The sequence below is a fragment of the Emys orbicularis genome, chromosome 1, assembly GCF_028017835.1.
Source record: "Emys orbicularis isolate rEmyOrb1 chromosome 1, rEmyOrb1.hap1, whole genome shotgun sequence".
Lineage (NCBI taxonomy): Eukaryota > Metazoa > Chordata > Testudines > Emydidae > Emys > Emys orbicularis.
In genome coordinates this window covers 134,895,188-134,920,665 of record NC_088683.1, presented here as the reverse complement: position 1 = coordinate 134,920,665, position 25,478 = coordinate 134,895,188, and the positions used below count along the sequence as shown (strand labels likewise).

Sequence of the window (25,478 nt, the reverse complement as noted above, 5' to 3'; positions counted from 1 at the left end):
TGTACTTTGCTTGCGGTTTAATGAAATAAAAGCCGCCTGTGAGCGGTCCTCGGGGTGTCAGTCTTCGGACTGCACCCCAGTGCACAGGTATGTATGTCAATAAACTGGCCTCAGGCTTGAGTCTTTGAACTAAAATCACTGCGTGGGTGTCTTTGACCATGACATGTAAAAACTTAAATATCTTAGAAACAGTAGCCAATCAGTTGTTTTAATTGTCATATTTGAATTCAGCACATCAAAATACATAATAAATAGCACATTTTATCTCTGAAGCAGACGATTTCTCAAAAATTGTAGACCAGTGTAATTGCCAGAATCATCTTTGGAGCCTTTTTTTTTTTTTTTTTTTAAATTACGGTAGCTATCCTCCAGTCATCTGGTACAGATGCTTATTTAAGTGATAGGTTACATACCACAATTAATAGTTCTGCAATTTCATATTTGAGTTCTGACAGAACTCTTGGGTGAATACCGTCTGGTCCTGGTGACTTATTACTGTTTAATTTATCGATTGTTCCAAAAATTCCTCTATTGAGACCTCAATCTCAATCCACAGTTCCTCAGATTTGTCACCTAAAAAGAATGATTCAGGTGTTGGAATCTCCCTCATACCCTCTTCAGTGAAGACTGATACAAAGAATTCATTTAGCTTCTCTGCTATGGCCTTGTCTTCCTTGAGCGCTCCTTTAGCACCTCGATCATCCAGTGACTCCACTGATTGTTTATCAGATTTCCTTCTGATCTACTTAATTTTTTTTTCTGTTAGTTTGAGAGTCTTTTGGTAGTTGCTCTTCAAATTCTTTTTTGGCCTGCCTAAATATATCTTTACACTTCACTTGCCAGAGTTTATGCTCTTTTCTATTTTCCTCACTAGGATTTAACTTCCACTTTTTAAAGAATGTATTTTTGCCTCTACCTGCTTCTTTTATTCTGTTCTTTAGCCATTGTGGCGTAACAGATATTATCTCATTCACCTTGTCTCTCTCATGATTTTTTTAAACATTTCGGCTTGGCCAGAGGTGTCTCATGGAGCGGTATGCTCAGTAACACTCCTGAAGCTGGCTGCCCTCACTCTGTGTCCTTCCCCTCCCCCCCTTCCTCCCCCCCACTATTGGCAGGTACAGGTCATCTCTGGGCTGGGCAATATTGCCTTGGTACAATCTCCAGTGCTCTCTCTACATTGAAGCTTCTGCTTTTTTTTAAACAGTTCCCTCTTTTATTATAATACATGAAAAAAGCTCTGTGCATGACTGGTTCATTTCAGTTCTTTCACAGCCAAACCAGGTGGCTGGGACTCCTTCAGTTTCTCAGTCTTCTCCTTGGGCATGGCTACACTTGCAGATGTAGAGCGCTGTGAGTTAAACCAGCCCTCGGAGAGCGCAGTAGGGAAAGCGCTGCCGTGTGTCCACACTCTCAGCTGCAAATGCACTGGCGGGGCCACATTTACGGCATTTGCTACGGCATTGGGAGCCGTGCATTATGGGCAGCTATCCCACAGAGCACCTCTTCCCATTCTGGTGCTGTGGCTTGTGGGAAGGGCATTCTGGGTCCTGTCCCAACTCCCCGTGATGAATCGCTTCGCATCCCAGCAATCCCTGTGCTTCCATCCACATTTGGCGCCATCTTTCAATGTTTTTTGTACTACGCGCCCTGTCTTCCCTTTCGGTCTGCGGGAATGGACCTCAAAGTGCTGAGGAATATGCTGATGGGCCTCACCAGCACATCGCGAATGGCAGTTGAGTTACTCCTTAAGCTACAAACTGACAGTGAGGAGTCCGACGATGATATCGACTCGAGTAACGCATACAACACGAAATTGCTTGTCTCATTCACGGACATGCTCTCCACCGTGGAACGCCGCTTTTGGGCTTGGGAAACAAGCACTGAGTGGTGGGATCACATCGTCATGCAAGTCTGGGATGACGAGCAGTGGCTGCAGAACTTTCGGAAGAGAAAAGCCACTTTCATGGGACTGTGTGAGGAGCTCGCCCCCACCCTGCGGCGCAAGGACACGAGATTGAGAGCTGCCCTGAAGGTGGAGAAGCAGGTGGCTATTGCAATCTGGAAGCTGGCAACTCCAGACAGCTACCGATCGGTCGCTAACCAGTTTGGAGTGGGAAAGTCGACCGTTGGAATCGTGTTGATGCAAGTTTGCAGGGCCATTAATCACATCCTGCTCAGAAGAACCGTGACTCTGGGCAACATGCTTGACATTGTGGATGGCTTTGCACAAATGGGTTTCCCTAACTGCGGAGGAGCGATAGATGGGAAGCATATTCTAATTCTGGCACCAGCCTGCCTAGCCTCTGAGTACGTTAATCGAAAGGGGTATTTCTCGATGGTTCTCCAGGCGCTTGTGGATCATCGTGGGCATTTCACTGACATTAACGCAGGCTGGTCCAGAAAAGTGCATGACGCACGCATCTTTCGGAACACTGGCCTGTTCAGGAAACTGCAAGCCGGAACTTTTTTGCCAGACCAGAAGATCACCGTAGGGGAAGTCGAAATGCCCATTGTGATCCTTGGAGACCCCGCTTACCCTTTAATGCCGTGGCTCATGAAACCCTACATAGAGAGCCTTTACAGCAACAAGGAGTGGTTCAACAACAGGCTGAGTTGGTGTAGAATGACTGTGGTGTGTGCTTTTGGCCATTTAAAGGGCCACTGGCGTTGTCTGTATGGGAAGCTGGACCTGGCCAATGACAACATCCCCACGGTTATATCTGTGTGCTGTACCCTCCATAACATTTGTGAAGGGAAGGGTGAAAGCTTCACTCAGGCATGGACCTCGGAGGTTCAACACCTGGAGGCTGAATTTGAACAGCTAGAGAGCAGGGCTATTAGAGGGGCCCAGCACGGGGCTGCAAGAATTAGGGATGCCTTGAGGGAGCAATTTGAGGCTGAAAGCCACCAGTAATGTTTGGTGCCCTGCACCAGAGTGAAGTGCAGTGGTTCCAATGTTAGTAGGAATCTGTTTTTGCTACACTGACTTGCAGTGCCTGTTGTTTTCCTGGGCTAAGGTATCTTTTACTTAATGCAATAATAAAGAATGTTTTCAAAGCCAAAAAATCCATTTATTGAAAAGAAACACAACCGCTTGGGGAACAGAAAGGGAAAGGGGGTGGGGTGGGGAACGGTACAATCACAGATTTGCGTATGTCCTGTTATCATACTCAGCCTTCCTCTCTGGAGTGCTGTGCAATGAGTGCTGCACTTCTGGCTGGCTAAAATGCATCGTGATGGGGGTTGAGTGCAGTGGGTAGGGGTCATAGTTTGCAGGGCTGGGTGGTGAAGCTTCAGGTGTTGGAGGCAGCTGGTGGTGATAAGAACCTGGATGTTGAGGGAAGTGGGTTGGAGGTGACATGGGGGCACAAAGGAAAGAGTTTGGGGATAAGGCTGCAGGGGAGGGGGGCGCAGGCGTGGAAGTGCTCTGCCTGCATTGCTACGAGCGCCTTTATTGAGTCCACTTGGCGCTCCATAATGCTTAGCAGCTGCTCTGTGTTTTCGTGCCGGCGATACGCATTCTGCTGGCGGACCCTCCTTTCACTCTCCTGCCACTCCTGCGCTTTTTGATTTTCATTAAGGGACTGCTGCATTACTTCATGCAGCATGTCTTCTTTGCTTCTATGTGGCCACTTCCTAATTCTTTGGAGTCTTTCGGCTGTTGATAACAAAGACAACTGAGATCTCAAGGTTGCATCTGTAAAGCCAAAATGCAACACTTAACAGAGGCAGCATTGTTCACACCAGACAGAGCAATGATTCCCCCATACTTAAGGGCAAGCACAGTCTACACAACAGCAGAAATTGCCCATCCCAAAGCGAGTGCACATAACTCACAGGAGCCCCCCAAAAGGTGAGTAAGCACAGGGGCAAGTTTCACGGCCGTACTGTCCTCTGGGGTTCTGTGTCTTGGAGAGAGTCAACAGCTGCAGGGGGCCCCTATACTGAACACTGTCCCCACATTTTCCACAGGAGTTCGTCCTGGAAGATATCTCGCTGCTGAGGGTGACCTGGGAAGCAAGGGAGGGTCTTCTACTACAATGCGGCTTCAGCCCTGGCCCATATGCAGCTTGCCTATGTGCAGCAATGGTCCCCCCGCCCCTCATGGCACAGTGGTGTGGACATGTTAGCCTGACTGCCAAGGAACCTGCGCAAGCAGATTGCCCAGTTTCTGCATGAGACCTTTGAAGAGATCACTGAGGCTGATTACCGCGATGTGAGAGAGCACATCAACGCCCTATTCCGCATCTAGGCATGCATACAGCCCTAACCCTCCTCGCCCCAAGAGCCTGCACTGAACAACTTCCTTCCCAAAATAAAAGCCGCTTACTGGGCACCTCCTCTATCTGCCCAATGGTATCATAATTCCTATGGCTGGAGCGCAGCTGGGACTGGACAGCTTCCTCCCCCAAACACTGATGAGGTCCAGCACCTTGCCATTGCTCCATACTGGGGCTCGCCTGACGTGTGGAGGTGTGGTCACCTGGAAAGATTTGCTGAGAGCACTCCATGCCTTGCTGACAAAACAGGAAGGGGATTTTCAAAATTCCCAGAGAATTTAAAGGGCGGGTCTGATGGATGGTCACCTGAGGGCAGGGCAGTAGAGTTCAAAGTGATGACCAGAGTGTCTAGACCAGGCATTGTGGGACACTTCTAGAGGCCGATCAGAGCGCATTAACAGACCAGGGTGTCCACACTGGTGCTGCAGTGCTCCAGCCGGGGTGCATCAAGCGTTTTGCTTCTCATCGAGGTGGATTACCAGGAGTGCTCCAGCCGCAGAGTCCGGGTGCTCTACGTGCCTTGCCAGTGTGGATGCATCATGAGTTAGGGCACCCAGGGCTGCTTTAATATGCTCTAACTCGCCAGTGTAGCCAAGTCCCTTGTCTGTGATGAGCAGTGTATATAGGTACTGGCTTCAGCAGATCTTGAATTTCATGGTTTTTGTTCTTTTTGATATTAACAAATTCTGCATCCTTCCTCCTGGCTGTGATCAGGAAGTCTTTAATTTCTTCAGTTTTGTGTGGCGTAGTGATGGGCAGAGCTCCAGGCAGTTGTTGCTCAAGCAGCCACAGACATGATGGTGAAAAGCTTGTAAAAGGAGGAGTAGTGTGAAGACATAGCAAAATACTAGTATTATCACTGGACTATTGAGTTTGTTGAAACTGCAGCAGCAGTGAATTACGGGTCTGAATTTTCTCAACAATTTCTCAACATAGACACCCTGAAGATGTATGTATTTCTGGAATGTAACCCAGCCCTGAACAATGTAGTCTCCTGCTGAAGTCCCTGTTTAACTTTCAGCTGTAACATGAACAAACAAAAAACAAACACCTGTTTAGTTACTGTGATTTGCACTGTAATGGTTTTCAAAGAAAAAGAGATTAGAGCAGTTTCACATGCCAAACAGGTTAATTGGTTTGCATCGAATAGTACAAGTGACTTAGGCCTTGTCTAGAGCGCGGCAACTTTCTCACTCAGGGGGGTGAAAAAACACCCCCCTGAGCGCTGCAAGTTTCAGCACTATAAATAGGGTGACCAGATCAGAGATATAAAATATCGGGATGCGGGGGAGGGGTCGGGGGGAGCAAAAAAAAGGGGGGGGGGCGGAGCAAAAAAAAAAGAGTTTCAAAGGGGTCGGGGGCATTAGTAGGCCCCGGCCACGCACTCTGCCCTCCCCACGGAGCCTCCCGCCCCCATGCTCGCCCCGGGCACATGCGGCGTGCGGTCGGTCTGGGCAGGGGCAGCGTGGAGCGGGCAGGGGCCGGGTGGGCAGTGCGGGCCGAATCCCCGCTGCTGCTGGGGATCCCCGCGCCTCTCCCTCCCACTCATGGCTGCGGCTCCTTCCCGGGCGGGACGTGCCTCCCGCCGCCCCAGGCACATGCGGCGCGCGTCCCCCGCGCCTAGTCTCCCACCCCCCAAAACCCTGGGTGTGCTGGACCCAGAGGCAAAGCAAAAAAAAACCCAAAACCCTGGGTGCAGGGTGGCTGGACCCAGAGGCAAAGCAAAAAAAAAATAAAAAAAAAATTGGGCAGCCATGCTGCCCTAAGATTGGACGGAATGCTGCCCCTTAGAATCTGCCGCCCTAAGCACGAGCTTGCTCGGCTGGTGCCTGGAGCCGGCCCTGGCTGGGAGAGAGCTCATGCTGCGACTACACAGCCATGTTAAAGCACTGCCGCAGTGAAGACATGCCCTCAGTATTATTTCGTGTGTGTGTGTGTGTGTGTGTGTGTGTAACTTCTTGATACTAAATGACTGGTTAACTTCATTAGTTTAATCTTATAACTCTGCATTGTTTAAATGTTTAACATTTAAATTTCTTCCTTTATGGATTTACTCTAAATTTTCAGTTTAACCACAAATGACTTTTCTCCTCAATGCGTGTTTACCTTCCCACTGCTCTCTCTTTCCCCCCAAACAAACCCCATTGGAAATTAACAAAACTTATTTACTTGCTTGGTCCTGCACCATCATTTATTATATCAGCTCCGCTCTGCACATAGTTTATGTTAATTAACTGCTGCTTTCATGGCCAGCAGAAGGAATTGCAAGAACACAGTGTGGTGTAGGTCCTACATTGTGACGTTGTGCAGTCTACATGGTTTTATAAAAACATGATAATAAGTGAATATAATGTAACTGGGATAGTTTTATAAAAAATTTGATAATAAGTGACTATAATGCAAATGGGATATGCTTTGTGCAAAAGGTCTCTTGTAAGGTATCATTACAAAGCTCATAAGCTACTGAGTGTGATCATCCTATTTGTAGAAATGTACCACTCTTGTATCTAAAACTAGAAATATAAAATGTAACTCTGAGGGCCTATTGTAATTATGTAAAGTGTGGGCCATTAATGATGGTTTGGAATCTTGATGACTCCCATTGTCTGCAGATGGCTGTTTACCTGTGAGTCTCCCTGTATATGTGTGTGCTGGCAAGTGAGTAATGAAGTCTTGCAGTGACATGTGATCATGTCACCTGAACTGGAATCCATCTTTAACCTGGTGCTTTTCCAGTGAGGGGAGGGAGTGGAAACCCAGAGGGACAAAGGGTTCCCGCCTTATGCAAAAGATATATAAAGGGGTGGAAGAGAACAGAGAGGGAGAGGAGCCATCATGAAGAATCCCCTAGCTATCACGTGAGCTGCAACAAGAGCTGTACCAGGGGAAAGAATTGTGCCCAGGCCTGGAAGGTGTCCAGTCTGAGAAAAACTTACTGAAGCATCTCTGAGGGTGAGGTTATCTGTATTCAGTTTGATTAGGCATAGATTTGCGCATTTTATTTTATTTTGCTTGTGACTTACTTTGTTCTGTCTGTTACTACTTGGAACCACTTAAATCCTACTGTCTGTATTTAATAAAATCACTTTTTATTTAGTAATTTACTCAGAGTATGTATTAATACCTGGGGGAGCAAACAACTGTGCATATCTCTCTATCAGTGTTATAGAGGGCGAACAATTTATGAGTTTACTCTGCATAAGCTTTATGCAGGGTAAAACGGATTTATTTGGGTTTAGACCCCATTGGGAGTTGGGCATCTGAGTGCTAAAGACAAGCACACTACTGTACGCTGTTTTCAGGTAAACTTGCAGCTTTGGGACAAGTGATTCAGACCTTGGGTCTGTGTTGAAGTGGACTGGAGTGTCTAATTCAGCAAAACAGGGTGCTGGAGTCCTGAGCTGGCAGGGAAAACAGAAGCAGGAGTAGTCTTTGCACATCGGGTGGCAGCTCCCAAGGGGGTTTCTGTGATCCAACCCATCACAGTTACATAAACAATGATATTATTTCGGAATGGTAGCACTCTTTTCTTCCTTCTTATTTAAGTTATAGCTTTGAAACACACACACACATGCATGTGCGCACACAAAACCTGGGGGAAATTTCTGACTATATTAGTGTTCATTGAAGGAGTCCATCACAATAATTTGTCTAGTTGGGGATTGTGGCTATGGAAAGAGATACATTAGATGAATATAACACCATTGACTTCAGTGGTGCATTTGAAGCCAGAGTGTGTGGTTTGGGTTTGTTTGTTTTTTTGGTTACACTCTTATACATGCGACCCACAAGCCACGTGTGCCATAGCTTTTGTTGGTTATATTATACTGGCTCAAAAGAACCATCTCGGGACTAATGGGATTTTTACATTTATTCTGGGCTTTCACCCATTGTCATCAGACATCACCGGTGTGGTGTTTTGCTCTGTTCAGTGTTGATAACAGTCGGCTGCGTGCGTGTGTTCCCTGTGTGCTGCCCTGGCTCTGTGCAGATAGCTGACACAGCAGACCCCGAGAGAACCCCCAATGACCACAGACTCCGATAAGGTACGAAGGCACCCGGCCAGGTTTATTGCCAAACGAAACACAGTCTCTAGCTCCCTGGATCAGATGTCTACAGTTCTGCTAGTACATATGTGCTCCCTGACAATGGACTGGCTCAGTCAGTGGCGGGATTTACCACTGTCCCCTAGGCCAGACAAAGACAACTCTTCAGGGGTACACTTTTATACACAGGTACAAACAATTTACACATCTCTCCTGACGTATAGAGGTGCAACCCCTCTACGTGTTAGGGTGCTGCCTCTCACTTTGTACATGTTGGTTCGAACAAAACTCTATCATATTACGCTCCTGCCCCTATCTTTAGGATGGGTCAGGCTGTTCCTTGTTATCTATGTGGAATGTGCTTGTACTGGAATGTTCTGGTACCTTTCTTGGAACATGTTTATATTACTAGTTCTTAGTACCTTTTAGGTATGTGTATAATTGCAACAGCCTTCTTCTTGCCAGCTTCTGTGAGCAGGGCCAGCCTCTGGCTCACGGCTTAACTTTGCTTTATGATAGCAAAGTCTTGACCATTACTTTAGTTCAGGTCTTAGGTCTCATACCAGGCCTCTGATACAAGGGCTTATGTTTCAGGGCCTCATCTTACCACACCCATTACCTGCATATAAACATGTTTATCCTAATCTTCACTGCAGAGGCCATGAGGCCAGGGTCCACCCAGGGCGTGGCGCTGACTACTTTTTGGCCATGCCCCCGGGTTGCAATGCCACTCATTAATATTCAGAAGGGATGGGTGTAAGGACGCATGGGCCAGGAGGGTCAGGCTGCTGCTGGGGGTGGTCAGTGCCAGAGAGGGGAAGAGGAGGGTCAGGCAGAAGGGGCAAAACTCTGACACCCCCTTCCCCCCCCCCCAGTTTAAATAGCCTTCTGCTGTGCCTCCTACACTGTATGTTCAAGCTGATACCAACATCTTTCTGGTTTGCAACTTGTATCCCTTAGCTTTAGATCCAGGATAACTTTATTCTGTAAATGAGAGGAGAATGTCTCCCCCACCCTCAATTATACAAATGGGAATGATTAAACGCATGTCTCAGAAAAGGGCAAAGGCAACTGTATTTCAAAAAGTGGGGGTGGGAGAGCTCAGGACCTTGAGCATTGGCCTGCTAAATCAAGGGTTGTGAGTTTAATCCTTAAAGGGACCATTTAGGGATCTGGGGCAAAGAATCTGTCAGGGACAGTACTTGGTCCTACTGTGAAGGCAGGGGACTGGACACAATGACCTTTTAAGGTCCCTTCCAGTTCTATGAGATAGGTATATCTCCATATTAAAAAAGGAAATACTGGGTATAAAATGTCCTTCACTCTTCCTACATACTTTGCACGCCATAACTTTTTGATTTGCTGCCTTAAACCACTGCCCTGCCGCCCATCCCCCAAAGGCATACTTTTCTGCCTTCAGTTTCGATTCTTCTTCTCAGCTGGACTGGAGGAGGAGCCTGATCCGCCCACGAAACCGAGCGAGCGGAGGGAGGGTCTGCCCAGTCAGTAATCTCCTGGACTCGAGAGCAAGCATGTCTGACCCTGCGGTCTGCAGCTTCATTACCAAGGTCTTGTGCTCTAACGGGGGGCGGCTGGAGTACAGCAAGATCCCGGAGCACGTGGGGCTCTCTGAGCAGCAGCTGGAGCAGATCCTGCAGGATGTGGGGCACGAGAGGTTTCTGGTGCACCAGGAGTGGGGCGCCCGCTGGGTGTTCGCTGTGTCCCCGCTGCGGCTCTGCGTTCGCAAGGAGTGTGCGGGCTGCGAGCGCCTCCACTTCTGCAAGCTCAACCTCATGGGCAAGTGCAACTTTGGAGTCCGGTGAGTGTAAAGGAGGGGACGGGAGCTACGAGGAGGAAAAGCGGGGAGGGGAGGAGGCTGGCACCGGGGGCACCAGTGGGGGAGGGAGTAGCGGGACAGGCACTAGGGTGCAAAGAGGGGGAGGGGAAGGGAGCAGGGGGTTGTTCCAGGAGCAATAGCGGGGGGGCTAGGCACCAAGGTGCAAAGTGAGGGAGAGGGCAGGGGATCTCTGGCAACACAGGCAGAGGGCCTGGTTGTTGTGCCTTGCACTCCTGATAGTGTGGTAGGCATGTAACTAAGGGAACCCCTGTGGTTGTGCTGACCAAGGGTGGATAAAACTCGATTATTTATATACATAAAAATCAGGCTTTTTAGTTTAAATATAGTTTTCTTTTTTAAAATTGAAATATTTGAAATTACGATGACCTATATTAAGGCCCAAGTATAATCTGTTCATTTAAATTTAAAGTGACAAATAATATTAAGCCATGCATGTTTGCAGCTGAAGTTTTAAAGAAAGTCAGATGGACTAGACCAGGGGTTCGCAGCCTTTTTCTGTCTGAGCCCTCCCTCTCCCCCCCCCCCCCCCCCATGCTACAAAAACTCCAGGGCCACCTGTGCCACCACAAGGGTTTTCTGCATGTAAAAGCCAGGGCCGGTGTTAAGGGGTAGCTAGCAGGGCAATTGCCTGGGGCCCCAACCCACAGGGTGTCCCACAAAGCTAAGTTGCTCAGGCTTCTGCTTCAGCCCCGGGTGGCAGAGGCCCAGACTTCAGTCCTGCATGGCAGGGCTTAGGCTTTCTGCCCTGGACTCCAGGGAGTCTAACACTGGTCCTGCTTGGTGTACCCCTGAAACCTGCTCCCCATGGGGCCTGAGACCCTGGTTGAGAAACACTGGACTGATGCCCTCACGAGGTCCCTTGCAGCCCTACATTTCTGAGATTCGGTGAAATCATTGAACAGGGGCGCCATTTCAGATTTTGGTGGGGGAAGGGGCGCAACTTTAACTGTGATTCCAGAGGCTACTTGGGCACCTGAAAACTCTTGGTTTTTTGCAGATAACTTAGATACGGTATTCCTATCAGGTAATTTCTAATTCTTATATAAAGAAAGAAATCTAAATAAATATTAGATCCACTCAGTTCTAATACTGAATGTTCTGACATCTTGTGTCAATTCACTTAAGAGACACTGGTTAGGTTTACAAATGTGATGTATATTCTTACTTTGTTACTAACTCTTGAATACAACAATTGAAACGGCTGTAGAAAAATCTAGGTTACTTTCCATCACTTTTTTGCAGTTCATTAAGCTTGGAATAGTTCATTTAACTTTTGGAAACATCTTCCTCTAGGGCATGTCCCCATGAGTTTATACTGCACCTTCCTGGGACTGTTGGTGTGTTACCTCACTATAAATAGACTAGAAACTGACTTTAAATAGGAGTGAAACTGACTCATAGTCTCTTGCATAGTATTGTCAACCCCAAATATTCAAAAATCATGAATCAGGCTCACCAAAAATCGTGAGATTGGCTTTAAAATAATGAGATTATGTAAAAATAATAGATTTGATCTTTTTATTTACATTCTGCTTTTTGAGCCTTTAGGGTGCGCTGGGGTCACATTTTGAAGCTTCCTCCACAGCCACAAGGGTTAGAAACTTCATTTTTCTTTAAGAATGACGGCTGAAATCATCACATAGCCACTTGACTCCAGGAGTTGAGGCTTTAAGGAAAACAATAATCATGAGACTCATGACAAAATCATGAGCGTTGGTAACACTGTTTTCACTTCTGTTTAAAGGCTAGTTACTTTCCAGAAGGGTCTTAAACACAACACTACAGTGATTGAGTTGCAGTTTTCACAGGAGAATATTTTAAACCAAACACCAACAAAATTTCATGTTTTAAAGTTGAGGAAAAAAATTGAGAGTTCTGAGGTATATCGTGGCCACTGAAGGCAGGAAAGGAAAATAAACAGGCACAGGAGCTCTGGGCAGCTTTCCTCTTGAAAGAAAGTTGGAGGGTCCAATCTTCTAGTCCTTAATCAAGTAAAACTTCTATCGCCATCAGCGCCTCTGCTTATAGATATGTTATCACATGTTCACTGTGATGTTAATATGTGATCAGTAACTATACACTTAATATTTATATATCTGAGCCATCTTATCCAGAGTTGCATATCTTGTATGCATTGGCTCAGGGACTACATTTTCTGGCATATCCTGAACAGTGCTGAGCACACAGATAGTGCCCAGTGAATAATACAAATCATGACAATAATTGTTGACTTTATGGACTCTGTGGATGCAATTTCTGTTCTTTGTTCTGAAATTGGCCTGAATACAGCTGAAACACTCAGAAGTTGAGGTATAATCACATCTGATACTCAGACGACACTTTCTCATTCCTTCCTTTTCTCAAACTCAGAACAAAAAATGACAAAACAAAATGGTTTTCAGTTAAAATCTAAAATTGCACAGCAGGCATTGCTGTACAACCCAGCCTGGGGCAGAACCTACCATCCATTGGCGTTTAAGTGCTCTCCTTTCTGTCTGTCTGTCTCTGTGCTGCTTCAACCACGACATCCTTCTCAATCACCTGGGATCAATTGCTGGAGTCTCAGAGAACTGGCCTCCTTGGTTTTGCTCCCATCTGAGTCCTCTCTTTTTTTTTTTTTTTGCAACATGCAGCAGAGAGAAAGCCCTGAGAGACCTGGGTTCTACTCCTCTCCCCCTGGACTTCCTGTATGACCTCAGTTCAAGGCCTTAGGGACAGAGTTTCAAAGGTTTTTAGGCACCCAAAGATGCAGTTAGGCATCTAGTGGGGTTTACAAAGCACCTAACCTTCTAGGCACTTCTGAAAATCCCAGTAGGTGCCTAAAAACCGTTGAAAATCTGTCCTTTGGTCTGTGTTCCCCTCAGTGCCCCATCTATACAATGGGGATAACAGCACTGCTCTGCCTCACCGTGGGGCTATGATGTGAGGCACTCAGATACTACGGTGATGGGGTACCACAGGTAGAGTGGGAACTTCTCTATACTATTGCTATCCCTCCCCTGGGCTTTGGCCCCTTCTTTTCCCTCCCCCATCTCCCTCTTTTCTGAATGTAAACTTGGCTCAGAAGGCTTAGCTGTATTTCTTCTGAGTCCCCTGCAGAAATTCTCTTCAACACCTTCCTCCTCTCCCAGGGATTCCTGTTTTACAGGTTCATCTAAGGACTTCCAGACCCTTAAAAAAGACCCCTAAGAAAGGGCTGGTAATTACATTAGCTTAATCACCCTGCCTCTGTTTGTAAACAAAAAACTGACTCCCTGCCCCAGGGGCACAAGCTGGGAGAAGCACCTCTCTGCAGAACTCACATTCCACACTAATGCTGTACAGTTAAGCATTCTGCCTGGGAGCCCACCTCCTGTCCTGTATGAAACTCCCTACTTGGCGCCCTTGCCATTGAATGGGTGGGAGTCACTAGCTAAACTGGAGCCAGTGTTTGTTGATGACCTGCTGATAGTTGGAGCCTCATCTGCAGGTGCAAAGAGAGTATTTTCTTCATTTCAGTTTATCCAGCTAGTTAATTCAAAGTTGAGAAACATATTGAGAGTTGAAAAAGCAGGAAAGCTTGTTCTCTTTCAATCTGAATAAAATCCAGTTTGTAAGAGCACGAGATCTACCAGTTCTAAAATCTTTAAGGTCACCGTGACCAGAAACAATTCATTTAACTGACTGAGGATTCACTAACTTCCTTTGTTTAATAAATCAGTTAGTCTTAAACACAAACCTGTTTTGATAAACTTATTTTTCTTATGAATCCAGCATATTTTAGGTAGATGCATTGAATTCCAATTTTCATCTAACTGCAACTTGATACATTTTATTGATATAAAATGGTAAATAACAGTTCATATTTACTAGACTATAATTGTTACTTATGATTTGTATGTTATGGATTTGAAAAAAGTATGTTAAGCTATATAATGTCTTAAATGTGTATAGATGTAGTGTACCCTCTTTCTTAGCAAAAAGAAATACCAGATTACACCATCTAATGAGAATCAACTTTATCTTCAGGGGAAAAAAAACTTTTAAAAAAATGCAAAACAAGATTAAAAATGGATGATTTAAATCAATCCACCCTGTTCTAAAATAAGACACGGAGGGCCCAAAATTTAGAGGATGGAAAGGTTGCTTTATGTAGAGTCAGGAATTGCCATACTAGAGCAGACCCATCTAGTTCAGTATCCTGTCTCTGACAGTGGCCAAAACCAGATGTTTGAGAAGAGATAGAAGCCTGCAGTAGGCAGAGATGGTACAATCTGCCCCACATTAGGTCTCATTCTAATCTCTCATAGTTAAATTTGGTTGCATCCTTGCTGCATGAACCTCTCTCTCTTCCCATACGGTTTTTAGCATAAGATATAACAACTCTGGATATTCTTGTTGTTCATATATGTAACTTTATCACCCTCGTGGCCAAGATGGAGTCTGCTCTGCAGGCAGCTCTGGCCAAGAGAAGGCGCGCGCAGGAATGCAGCAGGAGAAATCCCTTCCACCCCAGGGGCACCTGTTCCAAACCCCCCAGAGTGAACACCCACACCCACAGGAAAAGTACAGTGGATATAACAAGGAAAATATTTATTTACAGAGGGATGAGGAGAAAAACAACAAGGGGGAATATAGGGGGAGCAGTAAAACAGGGCTGCATCCAAGCCAAGGCCCCACAGGCCCAGTGGTAGCACAGTCTGGAAGGGCAGACACCGAGCAATGTGTCTGCACACAGAGTTCAGGAGTCCTGAGCAAAGTTCCAGTCCAGTGGTGAGTCTTGGGTGCTCCTGGTCGTCTTTGGCACCAGTGAACTTTCCCCAACAAACCCCTCCGGTGCCCTCTTCTGCCGCTCTGCAAAGCCACACAGAGCGACCACCTCCCCACTTAACTAGCTACAGCCTCCCTCCTTGTTCCCAGTGCAGAGTCCCAAGCCCCAGTACTCACAGCCCCATGCAGCTCTGGGCAGCCGTGATACTGGGTCCAGCTCCGGCCTGTCCTTCTCGGGTGATTCCTCCCTGGCACAGTGCTCCTCCTGGCTCCTGTCCTGGGCTGTGATCGGCCCTGTCCTTCCCAGGCTTCAGGCAGGTTCTCCCTCCTTCACTTTTCCATGTCCTGCAGGCTGCCTCTCCCTCTCCTTGGAGCTCCAGCGCTGCCCCCTGGAGTTTCCCTCCTTTTTTCTTACTCTCCCTCTCCCCCTTAGGAAAAAGATTTAAAGGGGCCATGCTCTCTAAACCCCAAAAGGGTTACATATAAATATCCAATCCCACCTTGAATCTTGCTAAATTCTTGGCCTAAATCACATCCTGTGGGCATGAATCACACATTGTGTGAAAAAGTTTTTCTTTTATTAGTGTCGAATTTGCCACTGTAGCCCATAAGGCTAGCTTAGCACCACCTTTCAATTTAATTGAATGTCCCTTGTGCTGGTGTTGTGAGACTGGGCCAACAGACTTTCCTGACCCACGTATTCAGATCATTCATTATGTGATATAATTTTATCATGTCTCCTTTCTAATGTAAATAAACGCATTCCTTTCAATCCTTCCTCATGAGAGTTTTTCTGTGCTCCCTAGTTATTCTCACTGACCAGCTCTGAACCCTCCCTATGTGGTGACCTCTACTGCACACCTCACTCTAGATGAGGGTGTATGTCACGGCACAGCTTTTCCCCAGTTCCAAAATACACACTGCCTCAGGCAGTGTCTTTCAAGGAGGTTTATTTTCTTAATAAAACCAAGTAAACAAACAGATAAACAATCTTTCAACTCTGTCCTCACTTAGACGTTTCATCCCGCTCAGGCAGATTCCCTCTTCTGACCAGCTCTGCCTCCTCTCTGGGACAGCAGCCACCTCAGGGCAGCCTCCTTGCTCCAGGGGGCCCACCACAGCTCCACTCTGCTGTGGTTTTCCTGCCCCAGGCACAGGTGCATAAAGGAACGGGCTCCTGCTGTATGCTCACTGTGTCCCTGATATGACTCTGCTTTAGGGTTGCCAACTTTCTAGTCACACAAAACTGAACCCCTAGCCCCGCCCCTTCCCTGAGGCCTCGCCCCCTGCTCACTACATTTCCCCCTGCCTCAGTGGCTCTCTCTCCCCCACCCTCACTCACTTTCACTGGGCTGGGGCAGGGAGTTGGGGTGCAGGAGGTGGTGAGAGCTCCAGCATGGGGCCAGAAATGGGTTCAGAGTGCAGGAGGGGGCTGCGGGTTGAGGCAGGGGGTTGGGATGTGGGAGGGGGTGTGGGTTCTGGGGTGGGGTGAGGGGTTCAGGGTGTGGTAGGGGGCTCTGGGGTGGGGCAGGGGGCTGGGGCGGGGGATTGGGGTATGGGCTTACCTCAGGCGGCTCCCGGTCCACGGCACAGTGGGGCTAAAGCAGGCTGGCTGCCTGTCCTGGCAGTGGCACTGCACATTCCCAGGAAGTCCCACAATCTGCATCTTATAACATTATTGTTGTTTTACATATATAGGGTGATATTCAAATCTATTCATTTCCTTTAGGTTCATAAAGAAGTAGACAACGTTTTGATAAAATGTGGATAAAAACTGTTCCTGGGTAAATAGTTCCTCTTTTCTTAGGCAATGCAAACTTTTTCTTAACATAGGAATTTTTAACAGGGATTTGTTCTACAATAAATTATCCAAATTCTGTTGGAAAGGTAGGTTACTTTGGGTTTGTGCTGACTCTAAGGTAGGGTGACCAGATCACCCAGGTCAAATATCAGGACGTGGGGGTGGAGGTGGGAGGGCGTGACGGGGGGGTGGGGCACAAAAAAAAGTGGCAGAGGGGAAAAAAAACAAACCCAACAATCTCTCTCCCCTTCCTCCACAAGCACTGGAGGGAGGCCCGGGAGACGCAGGGGAAGCGCGGTGCCGTGAGTGAGAGTCCGGCCTGGCCCCGAGCAGGCAGGACTCAGTCGGGCGGTAGGGAGAGTAGGGGGGCGGCCTGCGGGGCCAGGCGGCGGCTGTTCTCCCCCCCTGGGCAGCGGGACTCGGGAGCAGCCGCTGCTGCAGCTCCCACTGCCACGGGGGGAGGAAGCGGCCGATGGCCAAGCTCGGCGGCTGCGGCTCTGGCGCCCGGGCCCGAACCCCCCGAGCCCCGGCCTGTTGCGGGGACCCAGCAGCGCGCACGCTGCGCCCAGCCCCTGGCCAGTCGCGTCTGGGCTGGCTGCCCAGCTGGTGCAATCCCGCGGCGACCCCGGAGTGGGGGCAGCAGACCCCAGCCCCCCCCCATCCCGCTCGGGTCCCGCAGGGGAACGAACGGGGCTGGGCTGCCGGTGCCTCCGCCGCGGGATTGCACCAGCTGGGCAGCCGGCCCAGACGCAGTGGGAGCTGCAGCAGCGGCTGCTCCCGAGTCTCGCTGCCCGGGGGGGAGAACAGCCGCCGCCTGGCCCCGCGGGCCGCCCCCCTACTCTAAAATGTACACTTAAATTTGCATGAGTATCACCCTTTGAACCTATCCTGCTCTTGATTACACACACTCCTGTTGCTCTGTTGACTTTACTGTTTTCAGTTTATTCAGTGCAAGTAGGATTCCATGCAGGCCCAGGAGCCCATACTCACAGGCCCTAATGCGGAATTAGGGTCTTAGATCATAAACTCCTTAAGACAGAAAATAAAGTCAATTTGTTAATAGAACACCAGGCAAACCTGTAGCGTTCTATAATGTTGATATTTGGAGGGGAAAAAACTGCAGGAATCAAGTCTTGTACAGGAGAAGGGGCAGATCAATGGCAGCATGTGAACAGATGGTTCAAAAGTCAATGAGACCGTCGGAGGGTAAGCACTGAAGAGTAGTTAAATTGAGCAGTGACAGGAGAAGTTTTATTTTATATATTTTATTACTGAGGTACACATAGTAAAGGACTTTACTGAGTCACATTTCAGACTAACAGTTAGCATTGTTTCTGGATCTATCCTAGTTTCCTCAGCATTCCTGATTATCTTTCGTTGTCATTCATTCTCACTGCAAATGGCCTATTGTTGCTCTGAGATAAACAGATCCCTTTTAATACTTTATAGTCCTGATGTCTTCCACCATTTCTCCCCTCCTTTCTTTGTACACAACCCATAAGATTGGGTTCTATATTTCTTTAAACATTTTCTAAATCTTTCCTCTACCTTCCTTGTCAGCGAGGTGCACCACTGTCCTTGTCCCATTCAACTCCTTTCTCTATTCTGAATGCACGTTTGAGCTCTTGACAAACTGTTGCTTCTTTCTGTGCAATCATTCCATACCACTGCAACCTTGCTTTTGCCACGTCCTTCTCTGTACTCTGTAACCACCACCTTCTCTAGCCACTTTTTTTTTTTTCTAAAATAATCTTTCCCCATCTGCTGTTCTGACCATGTCACTCTGACTCACTTCACAAGCTTCCTTTCATCATCCATGTTATTTTCAAGCTCCTTGTCCTTGACTAAGCTCTGCACAAGTTCATTTTGTTTCTTGTTAGTAAGGATACAATTTTGTCACAGAGGTCATGGGATTCCGTGACTTTAATGGACTCCGTGACTTCTTGAGCTTCAGCCCCGCTGCAATGGCAGGGCTGGAGCAGCTGTCTGTCCCCGCTGGAGGAGCAGCAACCAGGGTTGGGTCACTGGCCAGCAGTCAGCCCCTAGGACTGGAGCAATGGCTGGGGCTGGACTGGGGCAGAAGCAGTGGCCAGAGCTGGTCCTGGAGCAGGAGCTGGCAGGGGTGCTGGAACAATGTTTATAATGGGGGTGCTGAGAGCCATAGAACCAAACTGTAAACCCTGTGTATGATGGAAACCATTTCAAGCCAGGGGGTGCAACAGCATGTATGGGGGCTGGGTCAGCCACCAGGGCCAGAGAAGCTAACCTGAACTCCTCAAATACCCCCTCCCAGTACAATGGACCCCTCCAGTGCCCCCCCAACTGTACCTCCCCAGTTCCCTCCTCTCCCCTCCCCTGGGAGTGTCCTCTATTTGGGAATCTCTATATGGTAACCCTACGGGTGCAAGGCGGAAAAATGAGAATCGATTAAAAGACTGGAGGGGCAGAGTTTTCCCCCAAGATGTGCCCAGCTGGCACATGTGACACAGCCAGATGGAGGCACCCAACAAACTACTTTCAATGTGCTGGGTACATAATTTTTTTTCTTATCAAAACAAGTTTTGCTTTTAAAACTGACTTCTTAAAGAAAAGCAGTAGTATCTGCTGTTAGTGAATTGAACTAATTGTTTCTGTGGTCATCACACCCTTCAAGCTTTTAGTAGATTTTATCCTCTCACACCTCGTTTTTATGCATAGATTGTAAGAAGAAAACAAGCATCCCTGCATTTTCAACTCCAGATTGGTTTCTTAACTTTGAATGAACTAGTTGAATAAACTGAAAGAAAGAAAGAGAATTCTCTCTGCACCTACAAGAGGCTACTGGTGTCAAAAGCTGGTTTAGCACTTCAACAAATGCTGGTTGCATGTGCTTAGCCAGTGACTTTAATCAGCTCAGTGATTTGATAGGAAACTTACTACTTATTTTTTTAATTTAAATGATTTTAATAGATTATTTTAAATTATGACAATCTATGTTAAGGCCTAAATTTACTGTACAATTTTAAATAGGTTTATTTTTAAAAATAAACCTAATATTTAATTTAAATCAGATTTAAATAAAACAATTTTAAAAAATTCATTGTTTGTTTTTTATCCACCCTGCTTAGGGCATTAGCCTAGGACTTGGGGAACCTGATTCTGCCACAGACTTCCTGTGTGACCTCGGGCAAGTCACTTAGCCTCTCTGTGCCTCAATTCCCCATCTGTTTTAAAAACAAAACAGGGATTATAGCATTTCCCTAGCACACAGGGGTGTTGTGAGGATAAATCCTATTAAAGAAACTGAGCACTTCACAGTCTATGGTAATGGAGGCCATTATATATAACTAAGATAGATTTCTTGCTAGGCTTCCCTTGTTTCCTATCTTCTGCCAAGCTTCCTTTCTAGTCTCCTCTCTGTTTTCTTCTTCCACTCTCACCTTCCTTGCTGTCCCTTAGGTGTGGTTGCTCTTGTAAGCCACCCAGGTTAAAGATCAGTGTATTTGATCTGAATTTTGTTTGTTCCTTTCCAGGGCATGTAAATACTCCCATGATATCTTCACGGATGGGAACCGAAAAGTGCTGAAGACCCATGAAGTCAGTGGCCTCAACGAGAATGAGCTGCGGGTCCTGCTCCTCCAGAATGACCCTTTCCTCCTGCCTGATGTGAGTCGTACTGATTTCTTAAGGAAAGGCTGTTTGCTAAATAGGGATGGAAGAGGTGAGAGATGATGCTAAACTAAAGCATGGAATTGGATGTCAGGGAACCTATTTTTTTTTTTTCCCTTTGCAACTGATTCACTGTATGACCTTGGCTAAATCATCTACTCTCTGACTTAGTTTCCATGCCTATGTAAATTGGAGATAAGAATACCTACCATGAAGGGCTGTTGGGAGGCCTTGTCTACATTACTAGTGCATTGCCAGTATACTGTACCAGCAGAGCCCTCTAGTGTAGACAGGCCGTATGCCAACAGCAGTTTGTTTTTGTTTGTCAGCATAGTAACACATCTCTGAATGATCTTAACTATGCTGATAGAAGCCCTCCTCTGTTGGCATAGCTGTGTCTATGGTGGGGGTTTGGCAGCATAGTTACGTTGGCTGGAGGGGGGTGTTTTTTCACACCCACGGCTGACACAGCTGTGCCAACGAAACTTTGTAGTGTAGACCCAGGTTTAGTGATGTTTTGTAAAATACAGTTTTGCTGGAGGGTGCTTGGTGGCTACAAGCAGGCATGTCTTTGAACTATAGGTGAGCATTGAGGCTGATGGGCATGTTAGCTACCCTTCATTCAAGATAAATAGAAAAAGCAATTAAACTCCTTTTATGGAGTAAGAGAGCTGGGGACAGTGGATGCCACCATTCAAGGGACTCGGCTACATGCAAGTCTGATCAGAAGCTGATCAATGTGGATGGCAGGGTTTCCCTTGGGAGCTGGTTGGAAACACAGGGGCTATGTATGTCCGAAGCAGACAAGACAAGAAAAAGCTAGGAGACAGCCAGGGAAGCACTGGTAGGTGGCCCTGGAAGGAAGCCAAGAGAGCGTCTTATGGGCAGCATGCTGGCTAGAAAGAGGCTTGGAATTGTGAGTAAGGAAACTGCCTGTTGTTGGTTGTTCCTGCTATGTTCAGAGAACCAGGACTTTGGGTACATTCTTTGTAAATAAACAGGGTTGCACCCTATAAGACACATCTGACGCTCATCATCAATTTCTCCTCCTAACGGAAACAATCTGCAAGCCCCAAATATCGACAACTGTTTGGGCCAAAAAGGCCAACAGTACTTTGAACTCCAAAGATGGTTCTGTAAAAATATTATTGCTTTCTGAAAGCTTACAGTAGGTTTAGATTAGCGAGGAAAGGTGGTGGCGGGGGGAGTTTGCTTACATCTTATTCAGTATTGAAGTTATGCAAGGAAGTGATGACAGAAAAGTTTCTATTCTAGGAGGGGCACAATAATTTTAAAAATAGAAAGGGTCCGTTTTTAGGGCTGTCCAACACCCTAACAACAACAACAAAAAAGCCCAAACACTTCCACCTCTTTAGTTCAAATTTTACAGTTAGCATTCAACCCATACAAACCAGATCATGGACACTTTTTCTGTGTAGCCATCTCCATAAATTCAGCCATCTTGCAAAACAAAAAGGGGTTGTGCTGAAGATGCAATGGACAATGAATATGCACTCACTTGAGTTAGAAATATATTTGAATATTTTTAGCTCCTTGGAAAGAATATCAATATTTGCATACAAATATCTTACTCTTGGGAGAATTCTGCGCCACTTGTGCAATGCAGAATTTTGCAGAAGTTAATGTTGTGCGCGCAGAATTTCCTTTCCCCTACAGAAATGGGCTGTAGTGCTGCTAGCCGCCACGAGGGACCACTGGACTTGGCAGAGCCCAGCTTGCACGTAGAAGACGCTGCCAGGGGGAGGGAAAGGGAGTTAGAGGGTTCCCAGCATGCCCTGAGGGAAGCAGAGGGTGGCACGCAGGAAACTCCGTGCAAGCCTGGGACCGAGCATCAGGCTGTTTCTCCCTCCCCCAGAACCCAGGGATTCAAAGGAGGGGGTGGGTGTCTGGGCTGGGGGAGCCTTGGCTGGACTCTGGGGGGAGGGCCTATGGTTGGGCTCTGGGGATGAGGGGTTGTGGGTATCTGGCCCCCTGGCTGGCTCTGGGCAGGGGGGAGGAGACAGAGAAACAGGAACTGGGTTGTTATAGTAGTTCCTTTAATTCTCTACTTCTGGGGGAATTTTTGTGTGTGTCCGTATTGTTACAGACATACTTGCTGACAGGTATTTTGAAGTAAATTACCAAAATAATTGAAACTGGCATGATTATATAGTGTTATTTTCACAAATAAAATTTGCAGAATTTTAAAATATCTGTGTGCAGAATTGTTAATGTTTTGTTGCAGAATGCCCCCAGGAGTAATATCTGTTTTACATATCCTCCCCACCACATTTTAATTCTTACTGTGACTATAGAAACAAAGGCTGGACCCAGCCTGATTCAGTGTCTTCAATCAATTCCCTGCCATTGCAAAGGCCTTGGGTATAGGGCCCACAGGAGTTCAGTTTCCTGAGGACTGAAATGCTTTGGTCTAATTAAAGTCATTGGGCTTTCTGAGCCAAAATGTATACGTTGTGCTATGCAGCAGGTCAGACTAGATGATCTAATGGTCCCTTCTGGCCTTGGAATCTATTAAACAAGCAGCAACCGGGACAGAAACTTGAAGAGAAACCACACTCCCCCCTTTCATCAAACCCATTTATGAATGAGTTAAGATACCAGCACCTGGTCTATTTACTATTAATGAGCTTGAAATCCTAGAATGATTGTGAGTCTCATGGATTTAATGTTCTTTATCCTTTTTGACCTTAATTTGTCCCCAGAGACTTGTTATGTGTGCTTTATTTGTCATATTTGTGAGAGATGTGCTGTTGTATTTCCTGGTTACTTTATCTCCTTGATGCTGTGTTTGCATTTGCTGTGGAGACTAAGTCAGATGATTTGCCTGCAATTTTCCTCTTGTGGTAACTGGTGCCATGAATTTACTTTGTACAAATTTTGTGTAATCGCAACATGTGAAGGATAGACTGTAGGCCAGCATGATGTCTGGTTTCCCCTCTGCATACAGCCACAGCTTCTCCAGTATATAGTCATGACTTGCAGCCTCTTCAACAATTCCAGTCCTGTGCTATAGAGGCATACACACATCTGCCAAAGCAAAAATCTAATCCAACATTGTGTAAGGACATCCCTAGTTGGCACTGGAGTTCATTAGACTTTTCTTACTGGTCTGTCAGTTTCTGCTGGAGGACACTAGCCCCCAGAATCCCTATGCTGTGATAGACTGGTTGATCCATTCTAAAATCTAGTTGTCAGCTGAAACCAGTTAGCAGAAGTTTCAGGGAAAAAATCCTAAGGATACTTCTTTCAAAATGGGAGGCTTCAATAAATGTCTGTCGAAGCATGAATGTCTGTTAGCCTGGTGCTGGAGTCATTTTAAAGTACTGTGAAAGGTTGGTTGACACGTAAGAGAGGCAGTTTTGTGAGTAAATAAGGTGATGGAGTGAGATGGTGGAACTGCTAAAGAGGGCAAAAGTGAGTCTGAGATGGGAAAGTGACAGAAACACAAAAATATGTTGCCCCTAGCAGCGGAAGGTGGGGAAGAGAGATCCTCCTATCTGGAGAGGGAAAACAAGTAGCAGTGAGCATTCTATACAGAAAATACTGAGGGTCTTCTAGCTCTGTACTTAGGCAGTCAGATCAGACATGTACCACTCCAAGCCTAACAGCTTTCTCTATACCGAGCAGGTCTGGGTCAGGCTTCCAAAAATAATCCGTGAATCATTCCAGCTTTTCTGGTTTGTATATAGCCCACATCACTGAGCATCTTCTGAAAGTGTATTAATAATTATAAGAGTTAGATAATTTATTATAGTGTTCTTCATCTGTAGATCTCAGAGCGCTTTACAAAGGAGTACAAGTATCATTACCCACACTTTACAGATGGAGAAACTGGGGCACCGAGAGGGGAAGTGACTTGCCCAATGTCACCTAGCAGGCCAGTGGCAGTGCTGGAATGTCTCCTGGGTCCCAGTCCAGTGCTCTATCCATCAGGCCAGTGTTGTGCAAATTAGAGGGCCTGACCCCCCTACCCCCCCCTTGGGGGGCCACAGGAGGTTCTCTGGGGAGAGTGAAGAAACTGGGATCCCGCAGGACCCACTACTGTAATAGCAGGAGCGGGATACAAATAGAGTGGGTATTGCGGGGTGGGATGGGAGCGGGATTAAAACAATAGTCCTGCTGCACCGCAAACAGCACGTATGCCCTGGACAGCAGCTGCTGCTCTTCATCCTGCCAGCTCTGAAAGCAGCTCCGCTGCTAGCAGCAGTGCAGAAGAGATTACTTCAGATTACAAGAAATGGAGGGGGGTGCAACAAATTCCATGAATGGTAAATGGGGGGGGGGGGGTGCCTGGAAAAGTTTGCACACCACTGCATTAGGCCACTCTGCCATTAAGCAAGAAGAGTGGCATCTGTCACATGTTTTCTGTTTTTTGTTTGTTTGTTTGGTTTTTGTCCCCCCCCCCCCCCCCTTCCTCTTTCAGGATAAATTGTGTGGGGATTTTTTTCTGCAATCTCTGTACACAGAGGCAGTGTTGTAGAAATGTCTTGCCCTTGGAGCAGAAGATGGTTCCAAGATCCTGTGGGATTTTATTGTTTAGCCTTGGAGTGGTCTCCAAGAAAACTTTGTCTCCTGCACAGGCTAGAACATAAGGACGGCCATAGTGGGTCAAACCAATGGTCCATCTAGCCCAGAATCCTGTCTTCTGATAGTGGCCAATGCCAGGTGCTTCAGAGGGAATGAACAGAACAGGTAATTATCAAGTGATCCCACTGCTAGCTTCACCTTTAGAGTGGAAAGTTCCATTCTGCCAGAGGAGCAGAGCTTTCAGCCGTGGCCGTGGGTATCCTGGCCCCAAGTCATTGAGTGCCCCCTCTGTTCAGTGAGCAGACAGAAAACAAGGATAATGCATCTCAAAATGTTCTCTTAGTTTATTTTGGCAATATTAGTTTTCTCTCTAATTATTTGATGTACTATTTAACTCTTTACAGCAGTGTTTCCCAAACTTGGGACGCCGCTTGTGTAGGGAAAGCCCCTGGCAGGCCGGGCCGGTTTGTTTACCTGCCGCGTCCGCAGGTCCGGCTGATCGCAGCTCCCACTGGACGCGGTTTGCTGCTCCAGGCCAATGGGAG

At 46.9% G+C, this 25,478-nt stretch overlaps 2 protein-coding genes across 6 annotated transcripts in view; one reads left to right on the top strand and one right to left on the bottom strand.

The window, feature by feature from the left end:
- Positions 1-1,193: 1,193 nt before the first annotated feature.
- On the bottom strand, positions 1,194-8,601 carry LOC135883575 (large ribosomal subunit protein eL38-like). Its single transcript, XM_065410816.1, is given in 4 exon segments — positions 1,194-1,322; positions 4,887-4,940; positions 4,942-5,060; positions 8,593-8,601. Coding segments are annotated over 4 exon segments (249 nt in total). The 3' UTR covers positions 1,194-1,255.
- A 1,214-nt stretch (positions 8,602-9,815) lies between these two features.
- The window catches only part of LOC135885257 (zinc finger CCCH-type antiviral protein 1-like), a 40,595-nt gene continuing 24,932 nt past the window's right edge, over positions 9,816-25,478 (top strand). For all 5 annotated transcript variants that reach the window (XM_065412892.1, XM_065412901.1, XM_065412886.1 and 2 more), the window contains exons 1-2: positions 9,816-10,148; positions 20,250-20,382. In XM_065412892.1, the coding sequence (XP_065268964.1) occupies positions 9,862-10,148; positions 20,250-20,382 (420 nt within the window). In that variant the 5' untranslated portion in view covers positions 9,816-9,861. The remainder of the gene's footprint in view (positions 10,149-20,249; positions 20,383-25,478) is intronic.